Consider the following 25,681-nt stretch of genomic DNA (forward strand, 5'->3'; position numbering starts at 1 on the left):
GAGCGATGTAAATGGTGGTGTTTGTGCTCTTTGTCATTTATTCCTTGTCATTTTAAGTTTGAATAACAGGATTTGATCAGAGCAATGCTATTGGCAACAGTAGTCAGAATGAGGTCTCTTCTGTCTCTTAAGATTTGTTGAGTATTTACAGTACATTCCACCAGAAAAACTGTGGCCAAGGTGAAAATTCAAACAGATGTCACAACAGGATATAATAGCATAATAACAGAAATCAGTTAGCAATAAGTGCAGTGGCAGGCACGGATGGACCTTGCTCTGCCTGTGCTTGCCTTGGGACCAGAAGTGTGGTGAGCCACATCCCATAAACTGGCAGGACAGAAGTCGGGAGGAACCCAGAGGTGCACTGCACATTTGCTTATAAGCCCTGCCTAGAGTCTTGATAATCTGGGGTTTCTGCTGATTTGGAAGTCCCTCTAGCACACTTCAAGTGGCAAGTAAGTATGCCTTTCAAAAGCCACTGACGCTTCTTCAGCAGCTGCTGGGAGAAAAATTACTAAATCCTCTGTAATGAAAGTTTTGTGAAAGGTGCACTTCACAGCTTTGATATGCACATCACCTATGAAAGCAAAGTGATTGCGAAGAGGACAAGATCCTGGAAACCGTGTGCCTAGTTTTCACTAATTTCAGGCATGAAACCTTTTTTCCACTGCTGAGCACATTCTTGAGATACTAAAAATTCTTTTCTTTCTCAAAGGAGAGTAAGTGGTAGAAACATTGATAAAACTTTGAAATCAGAATCCTTTTTTTGCCAGAGGCCATTGATAGACAGAGTTTCAGTAATTTCAGGTTTGACCTTTTCCTTTTTGATATCTTTTATCCAAATGTACCAATGGTTTGAAATAAAAAAGACTTTTCATTTTAAGAACACTGAAAAGGCAGCGATCAGCACCCAAAATGCAATCACCTGTGACCGTACCTACTCCCTCCTTTGGCCTCATGACCCTTGATTTCTGTCCTCTGCTAGGGCGCATACTCCAAAGGAAGGGCAAAGTGCTGCTTCTGCTTTGTTCCTTTCCAGTTCCAGTGCCACATCAGGTTTGTTCATACCTCCAGCCTGGTGCCAATTGCTCTTTTCTGGGGTGTATGAGCTCTGAATTTGAACTCCTCTGTCTTCTTTTGCCTGCAAATGCTAGCCTAAGGCAGAGCATACTACCACCACTTCTAGCAGACGTGGTTCAAAATAAAGGGACATATATAACTACATTTTAGAAGATTCAGTCCTATAAATGTAGGCTGTGGAATAGGTAGTGCATGGATTTCAAATGGACTTAGGTAAGACATGGACCTGTTGGAGCAGGTCCAGAGGAGGGTCACAAAAATGAACACAGGGATGGAACACATCTCCTACGAGGATAGGCTGAGAGAGTTGGAGTTGTTCAGTTTGGAAAACAGAAGGCTCTGGGGAGACCTTAGTGTGGCCTTCCAGTACTTAAAGGGGGCCTACAGGAAAGATGGAGACAAACTTTTTAACAGGGCCTGTTGTGGCAGAACAAGGGGTAATGGTTTTAAACTAAAAGGGGGTATATTTAGACTAGATATAAGAAAGACTTTTTTTAACAAAGAGAGTGTTGAAATACTGGAACAGGTTGCCCAGAGAGGTGGTAGATGCACCATGCCTGGAAACATTCAAGGTCTGGTTGGACAAGGCTCTGAGCAACCTGACCGAGCTGAAGATGTCCCTGCTCATTGCAGGGGGGTTGTACTAGCTGACCTTTAAAGGTTCCTCCCAACCCAAACTATTCTATGATTCTATGATCTTGGCTCAGCTCGATCGGGATTGCAGCAGTCATCTGCAAATGAAGGTAATTCTCCCATTTGAGACATGCTCAGTTGTTTTAGTAAAATTTTGATACATTTTCACAGTACCTATTGCAGATACATGCAAAGTTTTACTGAAATCCCAGGCTGGGCCTTTGGGGCACTTCTATTCTGTCTCCAGAGTTTCAATACTGGTCTCACATCACAGCTTGCTCTGTGGAACTGATTCGAGGTTGCTTAAACTGGGGAATATGCAGCAGTTTCCTTCCAGTCTCTGTCCAATCTCCCTTCCCACAAAGCTCACGCTATGGGATTTGGAGGTGGGATTGTTGCATCATCAGATTTTGTAATTCCCTGTGTTGGGCAGTGTCTTAGAAACCTGAACATGACTTCAGGTGGGGTTTTTTTCTTCTTATTTTGTGCATTTGTTATAAAATTATTATTGTGCATTATTAAAACTAGAAGTTTTAATATTAAAAAAGCACATTTTTCTCTAAAATAGATGACATTTCATAACCTTCCTCTAGTTTTCCCTTACCCTTTCATGCCTTCCCATTCCAGTTTATCCTCCTTCTTTGTTGTTGATTTGGGAATATTCACTCTGTATGTCTGTCTCCCAGTATTAGTGGCTGGGAGGAACAATGACCGTGACTGAAGTGTGAGAATCTAGAAAGCTGGAATTTGTTCTCATTAGTAGTAGAGCTGGGTGTCTGCAAGGAAACACTTTATCTTTCCGATTGTCAATTTTTTCCTCTGGCAAAGAAATCTATTCTTATATTGCATAATATATGTATGGTTGGAGATAGGTACACAAAAGGCTCATATATAGGTGTTTCGATTATTTTTACTGATATTACATGTTACTAACTTCAGTTGTGAAAATACAGTGTTTTTGTTTCCATTTCAGCTGCAGTGAAGAAGGAGGGGGAAAAGAAAGGTAAATCAATTATTTTCCCTTGACTGAAGTGTCTTTCAGGCTGTGACTGCTGTGAGAAATGTTTCTTTCATTCAGTGATACAATTGTGGCGGCATACACCACCTCATGTGTTACCATCAGCCGATTTTATCTATTCCTACTGTGATAACACAGTTGTCATTTCCAGTATTGTTAGCTCCTTTTTACCACAGGCCAACACACCCCAGTATCAGACACTTCATCGTTCTGATTGGGAAGAAAATGAAAGGCTTTTGTTACCCTGTTAGGATTTGTCGAAGAGAACAAAACTTGCAGTGCACTGCGCATGCTGACCTGGCTGTTTGTTCTTTGCAGAAGGCGATTTCCTAGGGACATTTAATTTCCTTTTTTCAGATATGTATGTAGCATGGATGGAAGCTTTGCTGAAGTCATTCTTTGGTGTTTTAATAGATTAGTAGAAAAATTTGCCCTGCATCAGAACCTAAAACATTACTTAAAATGTTTAAAGATAAATATACTGCATTTATCAGGCTCTAAATATCTATTTCTAGTGTTGTCTTTCAGAATAAGATTTGCTGAGTTGAAACATTTTTTTGTAATGTGACGATTTTATTTACATTTCAAAAATAATGAAATACTCTTTAATCTATTCAGCTTTATTGATTATTTGGTTTATAAGCCACATCTTGATCGCTAACCCAGGAACTTTTCCAGAACTTTTCCATAGATTTCAGAGGATTATTTAAGATTTGAGACCGAGTAAGTCAGAAAAATATTGGCTTTTTATTTCTGAAGTTTACGGATGGGTTAATTTTTTGGGGGAGTGGTGGGGCAGTGACTTTTCTCATTTCAAAAAGATTTGGAAATTCTGTGATTCACATAGTTGAACAATGGAGCCAAACTTTGCTCTCTATACATGAAGATATTTTCAATCCTGATAATTTATTATTTTTTCCATTATCCTTATACAGAGTCATTAATTGAACTGGAAAAAGAATTATAGCCTCAACTGTTTTAACAGCTCATGAGTGAAATCTTGGCTGTGTTGATGGTAGTGGCAAAATTCCCATTCACTCCATGGGAGCCAAAATTTCACCTCATGTGTTTAACAGAATAATAAAATTCATTTTGGTTATCAAAAATAACCATGTTTAATAGGTATCAGGCAGGATATTTTCTCCAAAGATTGATTTGCAACAACTGGGGCATGAAAGTTAGCACATGAAACAGGGACAATCAGAAAATTGGCAGCCACGCTTACAGCCATTGGTTTTCAGACATCAAAATGCCTTCTGTGTTCACAGCCTTGAATTTATCACATGGACTGTTACATCCTTAATGGAAAGAAAGGAGTGAAGTAATTGCTAAGGGTGCTACTTCTGTCAGCCTTGCTACAGGTCCATTCATTTACAGAAGAACATCAAGGGAACTTGTTTGAAAAAACAACTGTTTGCCTGTGGTTCATTTCTCACTGGTTAGGATTTTTTTCCTCCTTAACCATAGTCTTCTCCAACAAAACTGGTTTTAAAATGCAATTTTAATGAACATTCTTTGAAGTTGGATCAATTTTTCCATTTCATTTTCTTTTTTATAGATTTTCTGCTAAAAAATAATTTCCTCCGATTTCTTAATTTCTTGAAAGGATTTCGCCAACAAGTGTAGGAAGGATACTTTCAGGCATATGGCTCATGTCAGGGTATACCTCATCCTGCCGATTACCACTAACCTACTTCACAGAAACATGGAGGTGCAAACGGAAAGTCAGCTTTGGTCATTCTTCTGATATCATAATTTTATTTATTTTTGGACTAAACCTCCCTCTGATTTTCTGAGATCATAACCAACACTGTCAGCAAGGAAGGTAATGATTGTAGTGACAAACATGCTAGTCCAAAGAAATTTTCCAGTAACTAAGGAAAACTGGTTCAGCAATGTTACTGTCTTCGGTAGATATACACTAAACTGGACAATTGGAGAAAAGACGACCTCTTCCCACAAATGAACGTCCCATGCTTTAGTTTTCTCATCTGGCTTCACACTCTCTGCAGGCCCCGCACAGGAAATATTGCATGTTACTAGCTAACTCCTAAAATCATCAGGTTTTATTTATTTCTGCTTATTCTGTTATCATCAAAAATTGCCCCGGGCTACATATGTATTTCTCTGACTCACAGTAAAAAGGGGCAATGTTTGCTGGTTTTGCTTAAGGAGACAGTATTTTTCGCTCAGCTGCAAAAATAATAGAAGTAGCCAGGCAGCGTTCTAAATTGACTGGCTCATTACCCAAAATATATCGTTGTAGTAACATGCACAGTTCAAATACCGCTTTATAATTTCTCATGCGAATCATGCAGCCCATACACACTGTACTGTACACAAAGCTTTCTTCAATTACTCTGCCTTATTCAAATACACATCCCTCATCTAGAAAAACAAGTATAATGAGCAATACAAAGTGACAAGCCATCATAAAAGGAGACGAGAAGAAGATGGAATGACGCTTTCTATCGACGGTACATTCTGTGCATGGCATAAATCAGACATGAAAGAGTTTGAAAGAGACAGAAAAGAACAAAATTAAGATGGAGAAAGCTTATGTATTTCACCGATTTCTCCAAATATGAGCAATACTAACAGGAACCTTAAGGCACAATTTATGCATTAACCGTTTCTCTTTGAAAGGTTACTCTCAAAGACTTTGTGACGAAACTCCTAGAAAATAGTCAGCTTCAGCTTCCAGTGTCATGTTATGCCTTCTTTCAACATGTGTGGGATAGAGGAGCTGTCATAGAAATGTGTAAAAAATTGTCAGTTCCTAAAGGGCAAGACGTAGCAACCCTTTGCGTGAGGAAGGCACTTCCTAAAATCTCCAAGAGCAAATGCGGCTGTACACAAAAATTTTTAACTTTTGCTCATAATTCAAAACACTGTAAGCAGGGATTCAAGTGAATTACAGTAGACTCAGGTACTGGTGACGTAAGATAAAGCCCATCAGCTTCAGGGCACCTCCAGAAAACAATAAACAGCTGTAACACCAAAATGTTTCAGTATTTTTTCAGTTTAAAGTGCCCTTTTTAAAGGAAAGTATTTTTACATTTCAAAAATATTTCATAATTACAGAGAATTCCAGAAATGCTTTGTGTGAAATGAAGTCAGATTAAAGCCAATTTCAAGGTTTCCGAGTTCTCCATAAAATGGAATTTCATATTGATTCATTCTCATCTCCTTATTGATTTCTGACTAAAGAGGGCATGGACTAAGATGGGGATATAAAGCAAGCAGCCTTAACAAGCTTAGTAAATTCTCTCTCCAGGTCAGTCTCAGGAAAGCTTGCCTGAGCATTCGTTACTTCTGTGATTCTAGTGCACCCAAACAGGATTTAACCATCGCGTAATCTCTGCGGGTTATGCATCCACATGCATAGGTGTTAGAAGAACCATCTCATTGTTTAATGTGAAACACAAACCTAAGTCACCAGGAAGTTGGTTCCTCCAGGCTCGCTATCGCTAATGAATGAGACAGAGCGAGCGAACTGTCTTGCTTCCGAGAGCAAGCCAGAGTGCACATCTAATTCAGGGTAGTTGTCTTCTAGGAGTCTCATCTCCTATATAGACTGCCTACAGTTAGATGTTATGAGTACTATTAAGCTAGTGAGATGCAGAAGGTAGTTCCCTGTCAATCACAGGAAACCCGTTCTGAATTTTGGCATTATTGCTCTGGCAGCTTGCTTTTAAATTCAATAGTCTTTAGACAGCCAAAAAAAACACATTCATCTGACAGGTTTCAGCAATAATAAATCGACAGGAGAGTATGCAGGATCACATTTTCACCTTTTCCCAATAAACGCATCACGGTGTAAAAAACTGTATATAGTCTGAACGCTGCTAATATCAAACAAATGCATAAAGTGGGCAAGGCATGTACACTCCAGCTCCAAACTACGTATTTTTGCCAATCCAGTAAAGGACGATGTCTTTCAATTACTCCTAGTAATGGTACCCTAAACATCACTTGGAAACTGCTGTTCTGCATACAGAGTGTGGTATAAACTGTCCAAGGCACAGCAGTGTCCCTTTTTAGTGTATATAAAAATAAAGATGCTTTCCAAACTGAAAAAGAACTGGGCAATAGTGCATCTCAAAACTGCTTAGCATTGGACTTGACCAGAAAAACTGGAAGGCAGCCTTCTTATTCATAAAGCAAATGGTCACGGCAGTGTGGACGTTCTGCTCAGCTGCAAATGCCACTGGTGAAACAGGAACCGCACCTTCATTATGTAGTGTTCTAATACGCCTGGAAGGATAAGAAAGGGGACTACCTATTTCCATCACAGCAAAGTGTATTACACAGTCTGATAACAGAATGTGTATTCCTAAACAGAGAAAAAAAAAAAAAAAAAAAAGTAGAAATACTTTCAAAAACATTTCTTAAAATAGTGTCAAAAAATCAGTATTATGTATGAGAAAATAATAAAAAAGTCCCATTTTACTATGCTCTTTAAAGTAGCAGAGTTATTTTGGCTGTAGCTGAAGGTAGGCGTCTCCCTCAAGAGGCAACACTCATCGAACTAGCCACAAGATGGAGCCCAAAGGATCTTCGAGCCAGTAGTTAACGTTGCCTTCCTGAATCAGATTAAGAACTAAATCATGCAGTTTTACTGAAGAACACTTAATAGAAATCTTAAGCTTAAACAAGGTATTCTAAAATGAAAATCCACTTCTGCCTAAAGGTATTTTTCATTTAATAGGTGACTGGACATGCATTGGTGAGCTTTGACTTCCCATGCTGAAGCAACAAACCGCCGATGTTTTCAAGGAATATTGATAACTGGAGAATTTGACTGAAATATGGAAAATGTTTTGAAAAGTCTACATCAGTTAGCTTAAGTTTTCTTGACCTCTGTTTACTTTGTCTCAACTATCCTAGGAGGCATAAACAATTTATGTCCATTTTACAGGGCTATGAGAGACTTAATGATCTGTACAACCTCTGTTATGTGACGGCCAGATATTGAGGGACCAGGATCATATACTTTCCACAATGCAGATATTTCAGTTAGGATAAGACACGACAAGAAAACACCCTCCACAGTACCCATTCAATATAAGTTAAAAGTAGGCAGATGAATGGTGAGTGTAGTGGGCTCAACACTTTTCACCGAATTCATAAAGTTAAAGAACATTTTTAGATCCTCAGCTGAACTTAATCATCAAGAAACTTTAACTCATACAAATTTAGATGTCTAAATTCGTCATCTACATTGCAGCGATTCACCCTAGTCTCACTTTAGAGTTAATGGGGAGAAACAAGCATCTGCAGAGAGTGTTTCATCTGTTTGTCCTGTATATCTATCAGAATGCAAAGAATTGCCCTCGGAGATACCTATACTTCTGACTTGACTATAACAAGAAACATATTTAAGGCTTAGTAACAAAAATAGAAAACACACTGCAATGAACATTAGAATAGTTTGTTGTTAATTATTTTAACAAGCCTCCCTAAACCTTTAATTAGTTTTTCTCTAAGAATATGACATTGAAAGTAAAGAAAGATGAGAAAAAGCAGAAAGTCATTTATGTATCTTAACAGCTGACTGAATATCGACTCTCATTGTACTTAGATGGAGGGGCTAATGCAAATATCTAATGTAGACCTCTTAACATTAAGCTGCAAATTCCATGTTTATCTCCCTAGCACCTCATTTTTGGCATACTCGTCATTAAGACATGTAAAACTAATGATGCTAACTTTAAAAAATACCCAGAATTTTATTCTCAACAGGATTTAATCTAAACCTTGTCATTGGTTACACCTTTGTAATCCATTCAAGGTGAAATTGAAATTATACTTTTTGTATGTCTTATGTAACAACAAACCCACAAAAAAATTCATATTGATAGATCTGGCATAGCATTTCAATTGCAGTTGTGATTGTCACTTGTGTTAATCTCTTACTTGCCCTAAAGTGCAACAGCAATTTATTCAACCCCTGCTACCAATAAATGGAGACAGTTAAACTAGTATTTTAATGATTATGAAACAGCTGTGATTTCTGAAGAAAGAGTGATCTGTGTAATTGGTGGTCTGTGTTGTTACTATAAGTTAGGTGTAATACATGTATATTGGCATTATGTCAGCAACACTCTCACCTGTCAATCAGCATAATATGCTTAAACACCTGGATATCCGTATAACACATGGTTAATTGGCTAAAAATTTCCCCATGGAATAAACTATCACTTTATTGCTCTGCTCAAAGATGTCTGCAAACGAACGTTCAGAGGTATTCTATTCAAATGCAACTCCAGAACTAACCGTTTTTCTAGTGGCAATCTTCATTTCCTTTTTTATCTATGCAGACATCATTTTCAGAAATGTGCTCTTACAAAGTTGTAATTAAAGCAAAAACAGTGATCAGCAGCATTTCATGAGGAATGAAGATGGCTCAGAATGTTCTGCCTCTAGAAGCTAGTCATTAGCCCTCTGCCTTAATCACCATATTAATTTGGGTAGCACGCCGGGAAAAGTCCATCTTTTCAAAAGCTAACAATTTTTTATAGTTCTCCACTCCTAATATCAACTAGTCAGTGCTCCAAAATTATTCTTTTCTAGATTTTTTTAAGGTCATCTTTTTCTTGTCTCAATTATGGTTATTTTACATTTAATTAATAATGTATGTAAATATATACACAGCCATGATTATACTTTTACAAATCCAGTCATAGTTAAGAAGGAGCTCAACAAAGAAGTATTTTCATGGAATCTGGATGCAGGGTGTTAGTTTGGCACCTTTCACAAATAATAGGCATTATGAAATAGACTGAAGATTCAAATATTAGTAACTATTAACATCTGCAAGAGGTGCTCACTTTGGCTCCAACTGTTTATAGAGAATGGTGAACGACACTATTTTTGCATAAACTAAGTTCAATATTCAGAAAGAAATGTCATTAACATCCTACGTACCTCAGTCTGACCGATTTCACTCAGTTACCCTTTATGAGTCAATAATTTGTGTTGCAATAAAGCATGGCCTGAGCTTGGCTGTGTTTTGCCTTAGCTATATGCAAATGTAATACTGATATTACTAAAAGTGAAAGCTTGTTAAGCATATTCTCCTTCATCTCTCTGTTCCCATCCCATAATTTCAGGGAAGAGCACATGAAAACATCAGAAGCTGAGGATGATATTGAGAGGAAGCTCTTCAGGTCTTTCACCACACGTGCCTAAAGATGAAATGCATTAATGCAGCACATGTACCTCATCTACATTTGACTGAAATTTTATTCTTCCCAGCTCCGTCGATGCAAGATTTGCCTTCCTGGGATTTTAAGACTTATAGTACTTTAAAGACATTAACTTTCAGTGCTATCATACAAAATTGCTGTTTCAACAAGACTTACATTTCCCTGTGCATTTCTATTGTTTAACTGACAAACTGGGAAACAGAGAAAGACTGGGATCATTACTGATGATCCCTACAGGCATGCATCTCAGATTCAAGTTGAAGCAATTCCTCTCATTAAAAATCATTTTAAAATGTTGGATATGTCTGTACTTCTTTGCTAATTCTACTACATTTACCCCATGCTAAAGTTTCTCCCTTCCCTCCTCTTTCACAACTACCTTTTTTTCCCCAGTTATATAAAGTAGTCTTGAATGGCCAGTTAAAAATAAGCCTTAAAAAACAAGCTGATCTTGTTTTTTTAAGCAAAACCCCCCAAACCCAAGAGTCAGCTCATTCTTCACTATGCAGCCCCGAGGTATAAGGCAAACCAAACAGCAAGGACACAAATGTGCTAACTGTATAAAGGCAGATGTCTTGGACCAGGCTGCTCTGGTAACGGAAATAAAGCAGAACGAACTGCGAAAGCAATGCCAGCTTTTTTGGTGGAGAGCAGTGACAGAAAGGTCAGTCTGCTGCAAATGAAAACCCTACAGGCTCTATATCAGTGGTTAATTGTTAATTAATAATTATAATGGCAAAGCACAGCATTTTAGGAGGGATGCCTTAGCCATTTACCCTGTTGTCATCATCGGTCACAAGAGTCCTGCTGAAACAGTGGTCCAAGGAAGCATGTGGTGCTGCCCAGATCCAGAGAAGCACTCCCTGATAATCAGTAAGAGTGAGAGTGGTAGCAGGAAGCTCAAGTTCTCTGCTTCCCTGCAAACCCTCCAGACAGACTTAAATAAATTACTTAGTTTTTCATACCTGCCGTGTTAATTTGGAATAATACTTCCTTAATGTGTAGAAACCTGGGCAAATATTCTGGAAAATTCTAGATTTAAAGTAAAACTAAAAAGTAAAATGGATCCTGTAGCATCTGAGACATTCTGAACTGGCCCAATGTGAGGAATATGTTTTATACTGGTTGACTTTTTGATAACGCGGTTGCTCCACAGCCTGAAAAACCTGGCACTGACTAGAATAAAATTGTTTTATTCAACCTTAAATTAAAAGCACATTGACGATTAGGCAGAATGATGTGGTATCTTAAGTTCTTGTTCCACAGTATTCCCACTGAATTTTGAAGGAGGAATGTCCATTAGTTTGTCTAAAGGCCAAATTGTTAGTTTGTCTAGAGTTCATTTTCAGGGAGAATCAACTTAGTTAGCTTGAATAAGGAAATCAAAGATTTACCCTTTGCCATGATGTATAAGCTGGAAGGTTAAGGCACAAATCTTGACAATTCCATTAAAAGACTCCTATTGATCTTGATTCCTCTTTTGGTCTGTAATGGTGTTACAGATTAATGTCATGGGTGTGTTTGTCTAATGCCCACTCCAAATCCTGTTAAAGAGTCTTTGTGCTCTCTTTAATGAGAGATGAACCAGGCTCTTACTTAGCTTATTGGAAAGCAACACTCTTATTTATAATACACGTGTGGCTATCTAATTAGAAATAATTTTCTCAGCTACAACATGTATTATTATTATTTTGCTATTCTTCACTAAAACAAATAGTTCTAGCATTGCTTTAATTTCCTGCATGACATATTCCTTTCCTTCACAGTGTGCACACTCACAAATATATTTGCTGTCTGAACAGCAAATGACTGTTATCCAGATGGAAAATAGACATGTTATAATCAAAAAGCATGTTCTGTTTTTAACCTCACAAATTTATGGTTCAATAAACCAGAGGATTTCTTTTCTGAACCCATATCAGAAGCTAATTTACAAAAATACACCGTATATAATTAATACCCTTCCGGCATTCAGAATAACAGGCAAGAGTCAAAGAAAATTTGAAGTGCATGTGAAAACCAGCAAGATAACTACCGAGCCCAGTTACCAAGTTTAATTTAGAATGGCACAAAAGAAATTTCAAAAACATTTTTGCTGAGGGTAGAACCAGATAATTTCATTGATCCAGTTCAGATCTTATGTAGCTCTTCAAGTAATTCATCAAAGATCCATCCGTTTTCATTAGATCCGAATCTGACCCTTTTCCTCTTCTTAATATAGTTTACATGTTAAACAAATGAAGATAAAATACTTACTTAGGACTGAATTTTCTAACATTGTGAACAACAAGCTGTTATTTACCCAACAGGTAGTCCTGTTAGTTAATAACACCAGAACAGTTGTTTGAAGTGAGACCAAGAGTTCATCTAACCCAACGTCCTCTCTCCACCAATGGCCAAACCTGCAAACGCCTAGGGAAGAGTGCAGGAGTGAAATGGCCACGTGGAGATCACCTTGTGACCTCCCACAATCTCAGCTCAGGAACTTCCTAAGCCAGAAGCCATATCTTCATGTCTGAGAGCACTTGGTAGATTTTTCTCTAATCTGCCCATTCACTTTTTGAAATGGTGAAAATTTTCAACGTCTGCACATTTTGCAGCATGGAGTTTCACAGCATATCTAGGCACTGTATAAAGAAATAGTATTTAAAGACAAAATTTTAATAGAGCTGCTTTATTTTCAGTGCAAGATACTACCTGAAATGAGTGAGAGTGGCAGAATACAGCCTTTCACTTCTCACCCTTTAGGTTAAATACCGTATAATATATCATTAACTATTCTGGAAAGCCTGACTAGACTTGTTTTCACTAAGTAGACTAAAAATCAGGGCATCTGTGTTATAGACAATTGTGATACTGTCAAAATGAAACTAAGGGCCTTGGGGTTTCATTTTTTGGTTTTCTGCTTACTCTGTAAGTCATTTGAATTACATCTTTGATGAGATAATGTGACACATAAGAAGGTTAGGGTTAATAGTGAATAGACTGAAATAATAATTAGCAGATTTGGCAAAACATAAATGTTTATCTTTATGGCTTAAAGACCATCTCAGAATTTCACTTTTTTGGTTTTTTTTTTTTTTCCAACAAAATATAGATATGTTTTTGAACAGTCAACACATCCTGTAAAAACTTTTAACTTTAGATCTCCTTTATTTCATCAAAATATGTGGTAGAAATATCTCTGAGTGTTACGCCAGAAAACAGAAGGCTGGGCTTTTAGGCAAAATTCTGATAGCAATAATCTCAGTGTTCAAGCTCTGATTGGATACTGACACTATACAAGTTTGACTAATTAGTACCGCCACAGAAAACGTGGACGAGGGGAACACAGATACTTTCCTAAGCTTGAGAGAACAGACATGGGCTGAGTTCCTATTGCTTTAAACATTCTCCACGACTCATATTCACCAGCAGAAAAAGGAAAATAACTGCACTGTCCTCAGTAGAAAGTTAGGGCATGATGGTTTTGGTTTTATTTTGGTGCTTTAAAACAAATTGCAGATCTGAGTTAAGGATGCTATAACAAAAACTTGTTTATAAAATTCATCAAGCAGTGTTGGTAAAGAGTCTTTAAATTAATACTGTTCATATGTGGCCTAGCTCTGATCATTGTTGGTGGTCAATGAAAGTATTATATGACACAATATTCTGTGATAGTTCTGTTAGTCATTACACCAGCCCCTGAAGTTCAGATTATTTTAGTAGTGGCCATGAATTTCCTTTTGCAAATCAAAATTCATAACTAGATTAGTGTATCTTGCTATGTCTTTTGACACAATACAAAATTAATTTCCTCTTCAGATTTCAGGTATCTTTCATTGACACTCAATTACAATAAAATTTACCTAAGCTTATAATGTTTAGGAAACTATATTTTGTGGCGTTTACTGCGTTTAGGCAAAACAACTGAGCCTAAATTTACAAAAAGGTTTTCTTACACACATAAAGATAACAAATGTAGCTTTGTCATAGGATCCTTGTTTTTCTGCTGCATCTTATTTCCGATCCCTCACTTCGGAGCAAGTATATACCCTTAATTTAGATCTTTAGTCTCTATTACCCCCAAAATGTTCCATTATTTTCCTTTTGCGCCGCACACCATCTCCAGTTGCTGTCTCCTTAAACGCACAGCAACAACTTGGATTAAATAGAGACTGGATATAAAATAGAATCAATTTGGGAAAACAAGCAAAACAAAAACTTACTTGCACAGCACTTACTTACTTTTCCCCCGAGTGGGGGCTTGGGAAATCAGTGAATCACAGCCCAGGAGCTCACAGCAGCAGGATTATTGCTTGTGGTGCTGGGCCTGCAGAGGCAGCTCATTCCGAGCACTGCTGCATCTCTCCGTGGGATTACGTGGCAAACTGCTCCATGCAGGTGGTGGAGCCTTTATTCTCTTAAAAACAACAGCTGTCTTGCAAAAGTCAAGAAGAAAAATCCAGCTGGAGGGCTAGGCCTTGGCATTTCATTTCCTTCCACAGCACCAATAGTGGCATTGGGTACAGCTCCCTGAGCTCTCGCTTTACCTGAGAAATGTTCTCTTAAGATCTATTTCAGTTTTGCCTCATCTGTTTTTTCTAGGGAAAAAAAAAAAAAAAAAAAAAGCAGTGGAAAACTAAATAGCACAAAGTTTAGGAGCTGTGGCAAAGAAATACTGAGCTCTTTTGTTTAGATGTGCCCTAATTACATCAATTACATTTTCAAATACGTCCTTCTGCTCCTTGGAGTATCACTGACTCCACCTGAAATTCATTGACTTCACTTGAGCAGGTGCAATTGTCAGGGACTCTTACATTTAGACTGCCCTAGGTGTCATTGCCTCTTTCAACCTGAAATTATTTGTCTGGCTTTGTCCGGTATTGGACACCTCACGGTCTGAACTTGCCTTGTCTCTTAGTGGGCGCTGAACTGAGCACCTCACTTAGCAAGGTGGTTGCCCCAGGATTGATGGATGGTCACTGTTTAGTGAGGGTGACAGCCCACCAGGGAAGCACAGAGCCTTCCAGGGGTATTTGTATCAGACATTGGCTAAATAAGGAATTTAGGGTCCCTGTGTTCCTTAACTGTTTGAGTTGGGGTGGGTAGTATAAGTAAAGCAATGCTAACTGTTACATATTTTAATACAGATTTCACCAAATGTTTATTTTACCTGTCTATAAATGTCATTAATAAATACATTAACTCCTGCATTGCAGTTCACAAAAATATTAAAATGCACCTTTTTTTGTTTACTTCTAGCTACCTCAGAGAAACCTCATGAACACAGTACGTATCAAGATGATAAAATTGTTACTTCAGCTCTTAGGAGGAAGGTATTCCTTTATGTTGCCAAAGTTTTAGCAGCTAAAGATGAGATTCATCAACACAAGTTCCCAGGAAATTTTGACTTATCAAAATGATTTTCAGTGACTCCGTGATGCAAGACCAGGTGTGCTTCACAGGTCCCTGTATGCGTGGAAACTCTTTTCCAATTCAGGCTGCGGTAGGACCTGCCTGTGCCCTTTGCCTCCATGGCAGCTTCTCACTGGAAAAAATCAAAGGAGACAGAAATGAGGAAGGGTCATTGCAATTGTCTGGCTAAGGCTTGATCCAGGCAATACAGAGATTTATCTCTTGGCACGCTGCAGCCCTCACCTGCTACACAATTTAGATATAGCTGCTACAAATCAGAAAGAAAAATATTTTTAACTGTCCTGTGAAATACCATAGCTGTCTTTTTTTTTTTTTTGTCTCATAATGTTTTTCAGATATCACGCTGTTTATAAATAGCACAAAATTGCATATGGCTTACATTTTAATACAGTATAATATTTATTGTTTTTACTGCTTCACGATATATCTTTGGCTATATCCAGGCTAACAGAGAAATATGGAAAACTGTTTTTTGTTTATGCAATAAACTGAACTTTTCTTTGCCGTTCTATATGAGACAACACTACTTACTGTTGTAATAAAATATTTTAATGATTTCTATATTAAACACCAGACAGGTCATAGCAATAAAAATTAGTAGTGGAAGCATTTCACAATTTTAGAAATTCTATGATATGTCTAAAAAACAAAGAACAGAATTTTGTGATTTTTTTAAACATTGTTAAAAAGGTAAAAAATTGGTTTTCTTTGGCATTATTATTCTTTTTTTTAGGAAAAAGATTAATACCTTTTCTCAAGAAACATATTTATAAAAAAATTATTCCCAAGTCTAGTGAAGTCGTCTTGTAAAGTAATAAAGAGAATCTGTTATTTTTAAAATCTCCTAAAAATTAAAAAGCCCTCTAACATAGAAGTTCTTCTTTGCAGAGCAAGAACGTGTTAAACATGAAAAAGCCGTCTCTCAGACTAAGACAGGTAGGTTTGGTAATTTAATTTGTGTGGTTTGCAAAACTGGGAGACTTCCGTGAGCTAAGCACTCTTTTTTTTTTTTTTTTTTTTTTTGGCTTTGTATGTAATTGGCTTTTTCGGAACTGGGAGAGGAGTCAAAATGAGGGTGAAATTTAACTAAAAGCATTCAGCTTTCACAGCTTTTCATAGTTCCTGTGACTCTCATTGGTGTAGTACAGCTTATAAAGTGTTAGCAAAACCCATTTTCCAGAGTTTGGGAAAGGAGTTCTCTACTGCCTTTTAGTACCTCAAAGAGGAATATTGAGAGTTCCACCATCTCAGCCTTTTCTGTAAACCAGTTGTTACATGAAGTGAGTCTGGTCCCCAAAAAGGAGGAGCTATAATCTCACCAGGTACTTGATAGCCTGCGCAGTCAGCCTCCAGTTTCTGACTCTCAGAAGAACAGAAGATGAACAATTAAGAAAAGAAAATATCTTGGGCTAACTATGCACTCAAGTAAACTGTAAGTAATAACCAGCACCAACTGACAGGTGATCGGGACAGGGGTTCCCCTCCAAACCAGGGCTCTGTGCCTCGTCATGCTTTTTGAAGAGGAAGACGCTCAGGGATCCACAGTTGGGTCCGGTGTGAAGAAACAAGACTAAGAGAAGATGCTCACCGAAATCTCAGCTATTGGTGCTCTGCTTAGATTGCTCCTGACTGGTCTTACCAGATGCAGTGGGCACTGAAGAGCAAGTGTCATCGACCTTTGCTGGCAGTGCTGGTGTTTAAACTTCACATAAAAATGAAGTACTTATGAATAAGTGATGACATAAACCACTTAAAACCTTATACGCTCAATGATAAGCAGGCAGCCTTTATTTTATTATGGTTTTTTTCCTGCTTGCTACTTTTTTTAAAGAAAATTTTTCCTATACATTTACTGTTCTTCTCATTTGTTTTTATAATACAATATTATACTTGTAAGTTAAGTATTTCCATAGACTTTTTGAGGTTTCCTGCAAGCCTTGAGTACCTGCTTTAGCTGTATTACTGGTTTTGAGTTAACAGTGGGGAAAAAGCAATGTTTCTTACTCCAGCCTTCTAAAGACATGGAGGCCAAGCGTTTCTTTTTGCCTTGTTGACCACTTTTTGTGTACTAACAGCTAGCAGAGTGCTTCAGCCGGCTGGTGGTTGCAGATGGGCTCAGCCAAGGCAGGAATGTCCTAGTGAGGAAGCCACCCCATCCAGCTCCGTGCATCCGGAGAGGAGGCGTCAGTGGTGGCCAAACAGTGGGTTGCCCGGACAGCTGGCATGACCACTCACCTTTGCTGCAAAATGAAATCAGTTCTGCTGCACAATCAGCCTGATCTTATCCAGATAGCAGAATAAAAATAAATTTGCCTGGTGAGGCATTTGCAAACGTTGGAGCATCATGTCACAGACCAGTACAGTGGACTGATTAGGACCTTACTCTGGTATAGTATAGTATATTCCACACTAAAGCCCTTGGAATTTAAATGTTTGAAGGAACAAAAAAGAAAAAAAAAAAAAAAAAAAGACTAGCTAAATTTCCCTTAGCATAAAAGATCTCTTCTCAGGTGATTAATGGTTGCTTTGGAGAGCAGTGGCTGTTTTGAGTTTCAGTTGATGACTGGAAGTATTAATCTGCAAGCACGGGTGGTAATAGTGCTTCTGCCTGCTGTGTGCCAACGAGTGCTCTTGAGGTAGCAGACTGAATTATAAAAGCCTCATTCTGTACAAAGCGGTGCCCTCCTTTTTCACCTTGATTCAAAGCAGCTTCAAACTATTATTCCTATGCCTCCTGTCATCAGACACAGAAGTATCACATGACTGAGAAACTAGAGAATTTCGGAATATATATTGATCCTGTAGGGAAATGTTTGAATTAAAGAGTGTTTTGTGTATGTGTGTGAAAGCAAGTAAAGCAAGAGATTCATTCCTGGTGTATATCTTCTGAAACTGCCTGAAATACACAGAGAAATGTTTACAGCTTTATATTTTTGCCATTTAAATTAGATACATCAGGGGAAAAAATGAATATTAATGCCAGTAGTGCTGCAAAACTAGAGCTCTGCAGAGGAAAGAAATTCTCTCCAGTGAAAGATTTCAGAATTTTAAACTTTGGGCTTATTCAAAATCAGAACAAAATCTGTTTTTTTTCTGAAATATTCACCAAAATTATTTTGGACATTTTGTAGCTTTATGAGGTCATCAAAATTTCTTTTTTTTTTTTTTTTTTCTGGACTCCTCATGATATAGTAAACAAAAAGTACATGAGAAATTGGAAATATTTCTTCTGTCCTTGCCAAAATGTTATGTGTTATCCTCATCAGATTTTTTTTCACTGCTTTACTTCATACTGAATTCTGGTGAATAGAAATGATTTTGTGAGGCTTCCTGGTGTCTTGAAGTGTGTTCCCTCGTAAAGAGTATTCTCCTCGTAAAGAGTATGCTCCTTTGGTTTTCCTTCTGGTTACAACCAATGGCCAGAAACTGAGAAAAAAAGCCAGTCACCTCCTGGAGATCTGCCAGGAAGCTGGTCAGGGTGTTCTCCAGTGGAATTAGCAGATCAGTAGTTGCTGTATGGTTAGGGTGCAGAATAGGTAGGTGAATGAACACCAAAGAATGACCGTATTTCTTCCCAGATGAACTCAAGTCCACAGGCCTGTTCAAGACACTGTTTTCTGGAATGAATTTATTTTGAAAAGAAAATCTCTTCCATACTTTTAAATGGATCAGACCATCTACTCGCAGACTTATCTGATTGACTCCTACAGTTACAGAACAAACATTGCTGTAAATTCTCACCAGAATTAGAAAAGCAAAAATATCCTATTTAGTGTTCAAAAGAGAGGGGATAATAGCCAAAGAAAGAGAAGTCCCAAACCACTTAAGCTTTACTTGTCATTAATCTAGTGGATGGTACAGAGCCTATGCTTAAATTCAGCATGCTGGGTTGTTTTTTTGTGTGTGTTGGTACATGGGAAACATAACACCGCAATCTAAATTAGTGAAATGCACTGTTATATGCTAAAGCTCATATAAGAGCAGAAAGAGGATACTTTATCTCAACAAGTTGCATCTTCAAGCTGCTGGTTGTGCTATAAAAACATTTCTAGCTTCACAGACAGCAATGAAGTGGAGATGAGATTTTTTAATTCACTGCTTTCATAAGAAGCTGACAATAACAATAGCTGAGGAAGGGGGGGGAAAAAACCCTAAACTTAATACAAGTGAAAAGAAATTAAATCGCCACCTACCAGATGACAACTGAAAAGCATAGCAGTGCAGGGCTACATTTTATTTCCAAAGAGTAAAAAAGATCAGTAACCGTGAAGCTTTATCCCTCCCTGTATTTTCTCCTATCAGTACTGATTTCCTTCCAGAAACAAACAAAAATAAAACTAAACCAAACAAACAAAACCCAAACCACAGTTGCTGTATGTGCCACGTCCATACTTGCACTGTAGCTTTGCTGGATGTTGTTGTGTTATGGATGAGAAACATGGACTGTACAGCAATGAGGCTGTTTCTTCATCTATTGACACATGACAAATGTCTTTTTAGGCCTCTTTGGCAAGTCTATACCTTTGGGAATCTCAGAGACCTAAGTTAAAAGAAATCAGCACAGAGAAGATAAACCTGCTCTCTGCCCTCAGAAAAAAAAAAAAAAGTCCTCTGGAAGTTACATGCTAAATTCAAAGGAAATATCATATATGTTGAGACCACTCAACAGTCTGCTCTTCTAAGTACTGTATTATCCGCATGTTTGGTCAGAATGCAGATTTAGCATTTAGCATCCAAACTTGGACATTTGGGTTCCAGAGAAATAACCCCCACAAAATAAAGCAGCAGTTCTTGAGGTTGACTGTTTGAGGATACATAGGTACAGTGATGGGTAAACCAGGGATCTGATAATTCACAGGTGGCTCCAGCCACTCATCACCTTCCCAGTGCCTCCTCATCTCGTTTAAGAACAAGTTTGAGCGCCAGGCTGGAAACATTCTCATATTCAACAGCCAAGCAGCTTCGTGCGTGCACAGAGAGACTAGACTATCCTGGAGGGTTTCCAGCCAACTAGTTCTCAGACGAGTTGAATGGCTTCGGGGGACAAGACATCTGTGCACGACCTGACCTCCACCCAGCCATTGTCAGCTTGAATCTGATGCCTCGCAAAGGTCTTGGGGAAAAGGAAGGGGCCAGAGGCTTGTGACTGTAAACTGCTTCCATCAGGGAGAGGAAAGGGAAATACATTCTGAATGTGTCTTAAACATATTTAAAAAGAAAAGTAGCGGTGTATGTGAATGTTGAAAACAAACATCCCAGTTCCCACCTGTCTGGGCAATTGGACAGGTAAGAAAAACCCCACCTGATCAGAAAATGTAGTCTTCCTGCACCTCTGCCTGAAGCTTCATCCCCCAGCCTGCTTGGAGGAGAGGCGGCTCAGGTCTGGTGGCTGATGTCGACATGGGTCCAAATGATCTGAGAACTGTACAGAGCAAAGCCACAGGCAGCTCAAGAGCATGTGAACTTGGGCAGCTTTTCTCAAGAGATTAGCAGAAGCTTAGGGCTGCTCTAAGATTTTGTGACAGATATCCAGCTGGGTCTAGGTAAACTTGTCCAGTAGCAAGTGGTATGAACTGGCACTCAGACCGGCACTGTCCCATGTGGATATGGCTCTGCAAGTTTGCATGTGCTTGAGGGTCTCCTGCCTTTATCTTCAGAGTGTAGGCACATGTGGATATGTCTGTACATATAGTAGTATCTGAGCAGAAGTTATCAGCATTGTATAATACCAAACAGTTGAAGCCAGGTATGAGGCTGTTTTCTGGTGGCTGAGGCTTTAGGCCCAGTAATTTATTTTTTCCACGGAGTGTGATCTCACTATGTAGTCAGAACTCATAATGCATATGTGCTGTTTTACAGTGCCACAATGGGAGAGTGATACATTTATTTTGTCATTGTGAACCATATATATAACATCACATATAGAAATATTTCTCCAGTTATATGCACCTTTGCTATCACAGTGTGAATTTCTAATTTTAATGCTGCTTTCACAATACAGAGGAGAAAATTAAACAACAAAAGACAACTCCCACTGAGAAGCCAGGTAGGAACAAGTCATTCTCTCCAGACTTATGTGGGGGGTAGTGGGGGCGTTAAACACTATTCGGGGCTCTTCTAATGTAGTGCATTTGCATTGCAATCATTTTGTTATGGTATTTTGAAATATGTGACTGATCAAGCTTTCTTAGATCAAATCCAGCAGAGTAGCAACTGCAGATAGCATTCTAAGAACAGTCTCTCCAATGACAAAGCCAGGTCAAGACATTTCAGCTCTTGGGGTGCTTGTTCCAGCCTCTCTGACAGAGTTGGGCTGATGAAAGTAGGTAGAGCTGTAAATCAGAACTCTGAAATGATCCCAAATATCCTTGTAAGGCATTACTGTTTGGTTGGGGTTTTTTTAAACTCAGGTCTTTCAAGCAACTAAATTTACAGCATATGACATCAGTGCCTAAGTAGAGAGAGACGCAGGTGAGTGAATCACCAGTTAGATTAGGGACTTGGATGGGTCTTAAACTGGCTTTCTCATGGGGAAAATGTTTTTGGAACTATCCTCTAAGTCCTTGGGTATTTTCTATGATTTATACCTCATAGGTTTTGTAATAATAATGCTGACAGAAAAGATTAAAGTAATATTGAGTGTTATAGAAGCCCTGAAGGTTCACCCAAGGAATGACAACATTCTCATCATCACTGACGGTCTACACAAAGCTGTTCTGAAGGATTTTTATAGATATGAACCTCTTGATTTCTATTGGGGGTAGCTTTGATCCAAACATAAAATGAAAGATTGCCAAATCCTAGACAATTATGGCAACAATGGATTTTCATTTGAAGTGATGACAATGATGGTGATGATGAATAATTTCCATAAAATACAATCCTGTTTTGTTTTAAGCTGAATGGTGCTGTTTACTACCTCATTTCTATTCTTATTTTGTATACGTTTTCGTCTTCTCTTCAGTAGCAGAATAGATGTTGTACAGAATAATATGGTTCTGTTCCTAATTGTGAACATTCATATAATTTGTGAGTTTATATTGCTTTCTATTAGAACTCTCATGATAATCTATCATATGAAGTGATGTTTTACAGCACTCTATTTATCCAATAAAAATACTGCTTTGATAGTTTTTATCTGATCATAAACTGCTGTGGCTAGTTCAAAAACATATAAATTATGATTCTGTTAATAGAATTGGAGAAATTATTGCAAAGCACTTCAATATATTTCTAACCTGAACATTTAATGAGTTAGCAATTACTGATAGGCAAACAAGTCTGGAGAAATAAGAAATGACATCTCTGAATTTACAGCATTTTCACACCCAAATTCACAATTTTTTTTAGGGTCAGCTAAGCTTCATTCTTAGTCTGTGAGCAAAATCAGAAGGCTCAAACGGTGGTTTAGCAGCAGTTGGAAAAAAACCTGCTAGAAATATCACGACTTGACTACTTTTTGTAAAATTTTGTTGAGTCAGGTGCTTGCCAAGTCTTTTTCCTGTTTGTTGGAACCAAACTGAAAATGCAGTATTTCAGGTTGGCCATGTTAACATAAGCCTCTGCAAAAATAACTTGTAAGTTTTCAGATCAATACCTCTTGAGCTTGAAACAGGGATCTTCAAACAGTGGGTAAGTCATCCCATCTTTCTTTAACAAACATTTTATAACGAAATGAATTATCCTCTGGAGATGATTAGTGCTCTCCTGACTAAAAGTATAGACAAATGTTGTCTTGAGGTTGCAAATCAGTTGAATCCCACCCAAAATTTCCAATTGCCTGTTGACTGGTCTGGAGCTACTTCTTATTTACACTGTTACACAGGGAGAAATGGTCCTGGAACACATAAATGTATTACTGTGCTAAATGACAGGATACTGCATTATTTCAGCAGGCGCTGATAGCTAGTGGGACTTGCCAAGGTCTAAACATGTTAGAGCCTATCTGCATTTTAGGGGCTTAAATGCTGTGCGTTTTCATGTGAGTAAAGGAAGCTAAGAACAAGTGAGAACTGACTGCCATAAAAATATTTGAATATTGAAAAGAAAAAAAGAAAACTAGAAACTCTTTTCTCTTTATATCTAAATATCACATTTTACCTTCTTTTGTCTTCTGTAGTCCAGGCAAAGCCAGCAAGTACGTGGTACCTACCTTGATCAGAAAAATTCCTGTAATATAGCTGGATATGTGTGGCTTTTTTGACTTTAACACATGGAAACTGTCCCTTAGCAATTTCTAGTTTTGCTTAAAGCTGTAGTGTCATCTTCATCACCCTGACTTCCATTACTTTCATTTAACATATTGCCTTGTCATTGCTATTTAAAAGTCTATTTGCCATAACCAATTTCATCAGTACAGGAGTCAATTCATTCTATGCTTCCCATATCACAAGTCTCAAAAAAAAAAAAATAATACAGGAGTGACAAGCTTTTTAAAAATCACTGTTAACAATTAGTTGGGTTGAATAAATACTTCTGCTGAATTAAAAAGAGAAAAAGACAGACATCACATTTTCTTCATAATGATTTATAATTTTGTCCTGGTTTGAGGTAGGCAATTTTTCTCAGTCAAAAAGAACTGAAGAGAGTCCATACCTTAACTTAGCACTCAGCCTGCTTGTTAACTTTCTACGTCTTTCATGACTTCAGCATGCGAAGTAAACTGAAAAAGTAAAAAAAAAAAAAAGAAAAAATCCATTAAGTCCCCAGATACTGCCACGCTCAAAAAAATCCCAATAACGCTCTTCACTGACATAAGTTTTAATTCACACCTCTTAAAACTGTTTCCCATTTGAAATTCCCTATCATGTCTTCATCTTGACATTTCCCAGCATATACTTTCACTTGAAAACACAGTTCCTAGGAGTTCAATTATTCATCTAAGTGGCAAAAGGGCTGAAGCATATAGCCCTTTTTTCAGGGGCTACTCATGTTTTGAACATTTTCCACTTTATAGCCCACCTTTGTGTCCTTCTTGCTCAAAAAGAACCTGATGCACAGATTTTTGGCTGCGTATCCATCACCTGGAAACAAGGCCAGCACAGTTGTCCATTGACTCCTCAGCTCTAAATTGTATTGTGGCCCCTATTTGCATGCAGATCCCTCAGTGGATAATCCATTAGTAACTAGTTATTTGGCTTTTTTCCAAAATAACAGCATGAAGCGACAGAAAATGAATGTTTATTCCTGAAAAATATGCATGCATTCCTTCTTAGTTAAAAAAAAAAGACAACATACAAAACTTAACTTAGAAACATTATTACGTTGTTTCTTTTATCTAGAGCATGAAGCAGTCAGACATGTAAAAGATGTTCCACCTACAAAACCAGGTAAGCATTTTATACGTCCATTACTTTTAAAACTGTTGTTTAAAGAAATTGCAAAATACAATTGCATATGACAAACATCGAAATCATGGCCCTTTGATCTATTTTCCTGTATAGAATGGCCTTGACTTGTCATGCCATAGCTAAGGTAGCACAGTACGTACTTGCAATACCTGTTGTCATTTTCTGGAGATATATATCAAAGGTCAAATTTCTGCTTCTGTAATTCCACCAATGTCAAAGAAGCTCTGCCAGCAAAGAATTTGAACCGTTTTATGAAAGTCCTTGCTTTAAATAGCTTCATTTTGCTAATTATTTGTGGGTATTTGCCATTTATTTGGACTTCATAGCTTTCCTGTTTGAGTCAACTTCTCAGGACCAGCAACAGTTTAATTTTGCTCTATCATCGCAGGTATTATAGGATACACTATTCAGATCATGACCTGGCACTGTCCACTGTCTATGATAAATGTCTCTGCATATCATAACACCTATGCAGCCTCACTTGTACAAGATAAAGCAGAATTACTGCAGGTATAAGAAGCAGCACCGTTCAGTTTCACTGTGAAGCAATCACCATGGGTTTAAAAAATGTCTTTTTCATGCTTCTCAGTGAAAGGAAATAAGTGAATTAAAATGTGTATTGTTAGTATTATTAATTCTTAACTTTAGCACAGCAATCATCACATGTAGATGAGAGCATCCCTACTGTTATTATCCATCATCAGATTGTTATTAATTACTGTGAGATTACTAAAAAATATGTTTTGATATGCAAATACATAGAACAAATAAAGCCATTCTCCATCTTAACAGTATTATGCTGCACCTTACTGTTCTGACCATTTTATTTTCCTCTTTTTGCTTCCCAGTCAAACTGAAAAACACGGCAAGTATGTGTCATGTCTTGTGCCCTATGGAATATAAACTTTTTCAGATGCATGTTTCCTCAATTTACATTTTTGCAATTATGTCACATTAGATAATGCTATTTT

At 37.8% G+C, this 25,681-nt stretch overlaps 1 protein-coding gene across 1 annotated transcript in view; it reads left to right on the forward strand.

Annotated features, from left to right (window-relative positions):
* TRDN (triadin) overlaps positions 1–25,681 on the forward strand; it is a 233,828-nt gene that overhangs the window by 181,772 nt on the left and 26,375 nt on the right. Inside the window, exons 29-35 of the mRNA XM_082481943.1 lie at positions 2,687–2,716; positions 15,187–15,213; positions 16,249–16,296; positions 21,362–21,406; positions 23,480–23,497; positions 24,642–24,689; positions 25,559–25,579. Coding sequence (XP_082338069.1) covers positions 2,687–2,716; positions 15,187–15,213; positions 16,249–16,296; positions 21,362–21,406; positions 23,480–23,497; positions 24,642–24,689; positions 25,559–25,579 — 237 coding nt within the window. The remainder of the gene's footprint in view (positions 1–2,686; positions 2,717–15,186; positions 15,214–16,248; positions 16,297–21,361; positions 21,407–23,479; positions 23,498–24,641; positions 24,690–25,558; positions 25,580–25,681) is intronic.

This window comes from Vanellus vanellus (assembly GCF_965231255.1).
Source record: "Vanellus vanellus genome assembly, chromosome: 3".
Classification (NCBI taxonomy): domain Eukaryota; kingdom Metazoa; phylum Chordata; class Aves; order Charadriiformes; family Charadriidae; genus Vanellus; species Vanellus vanellus.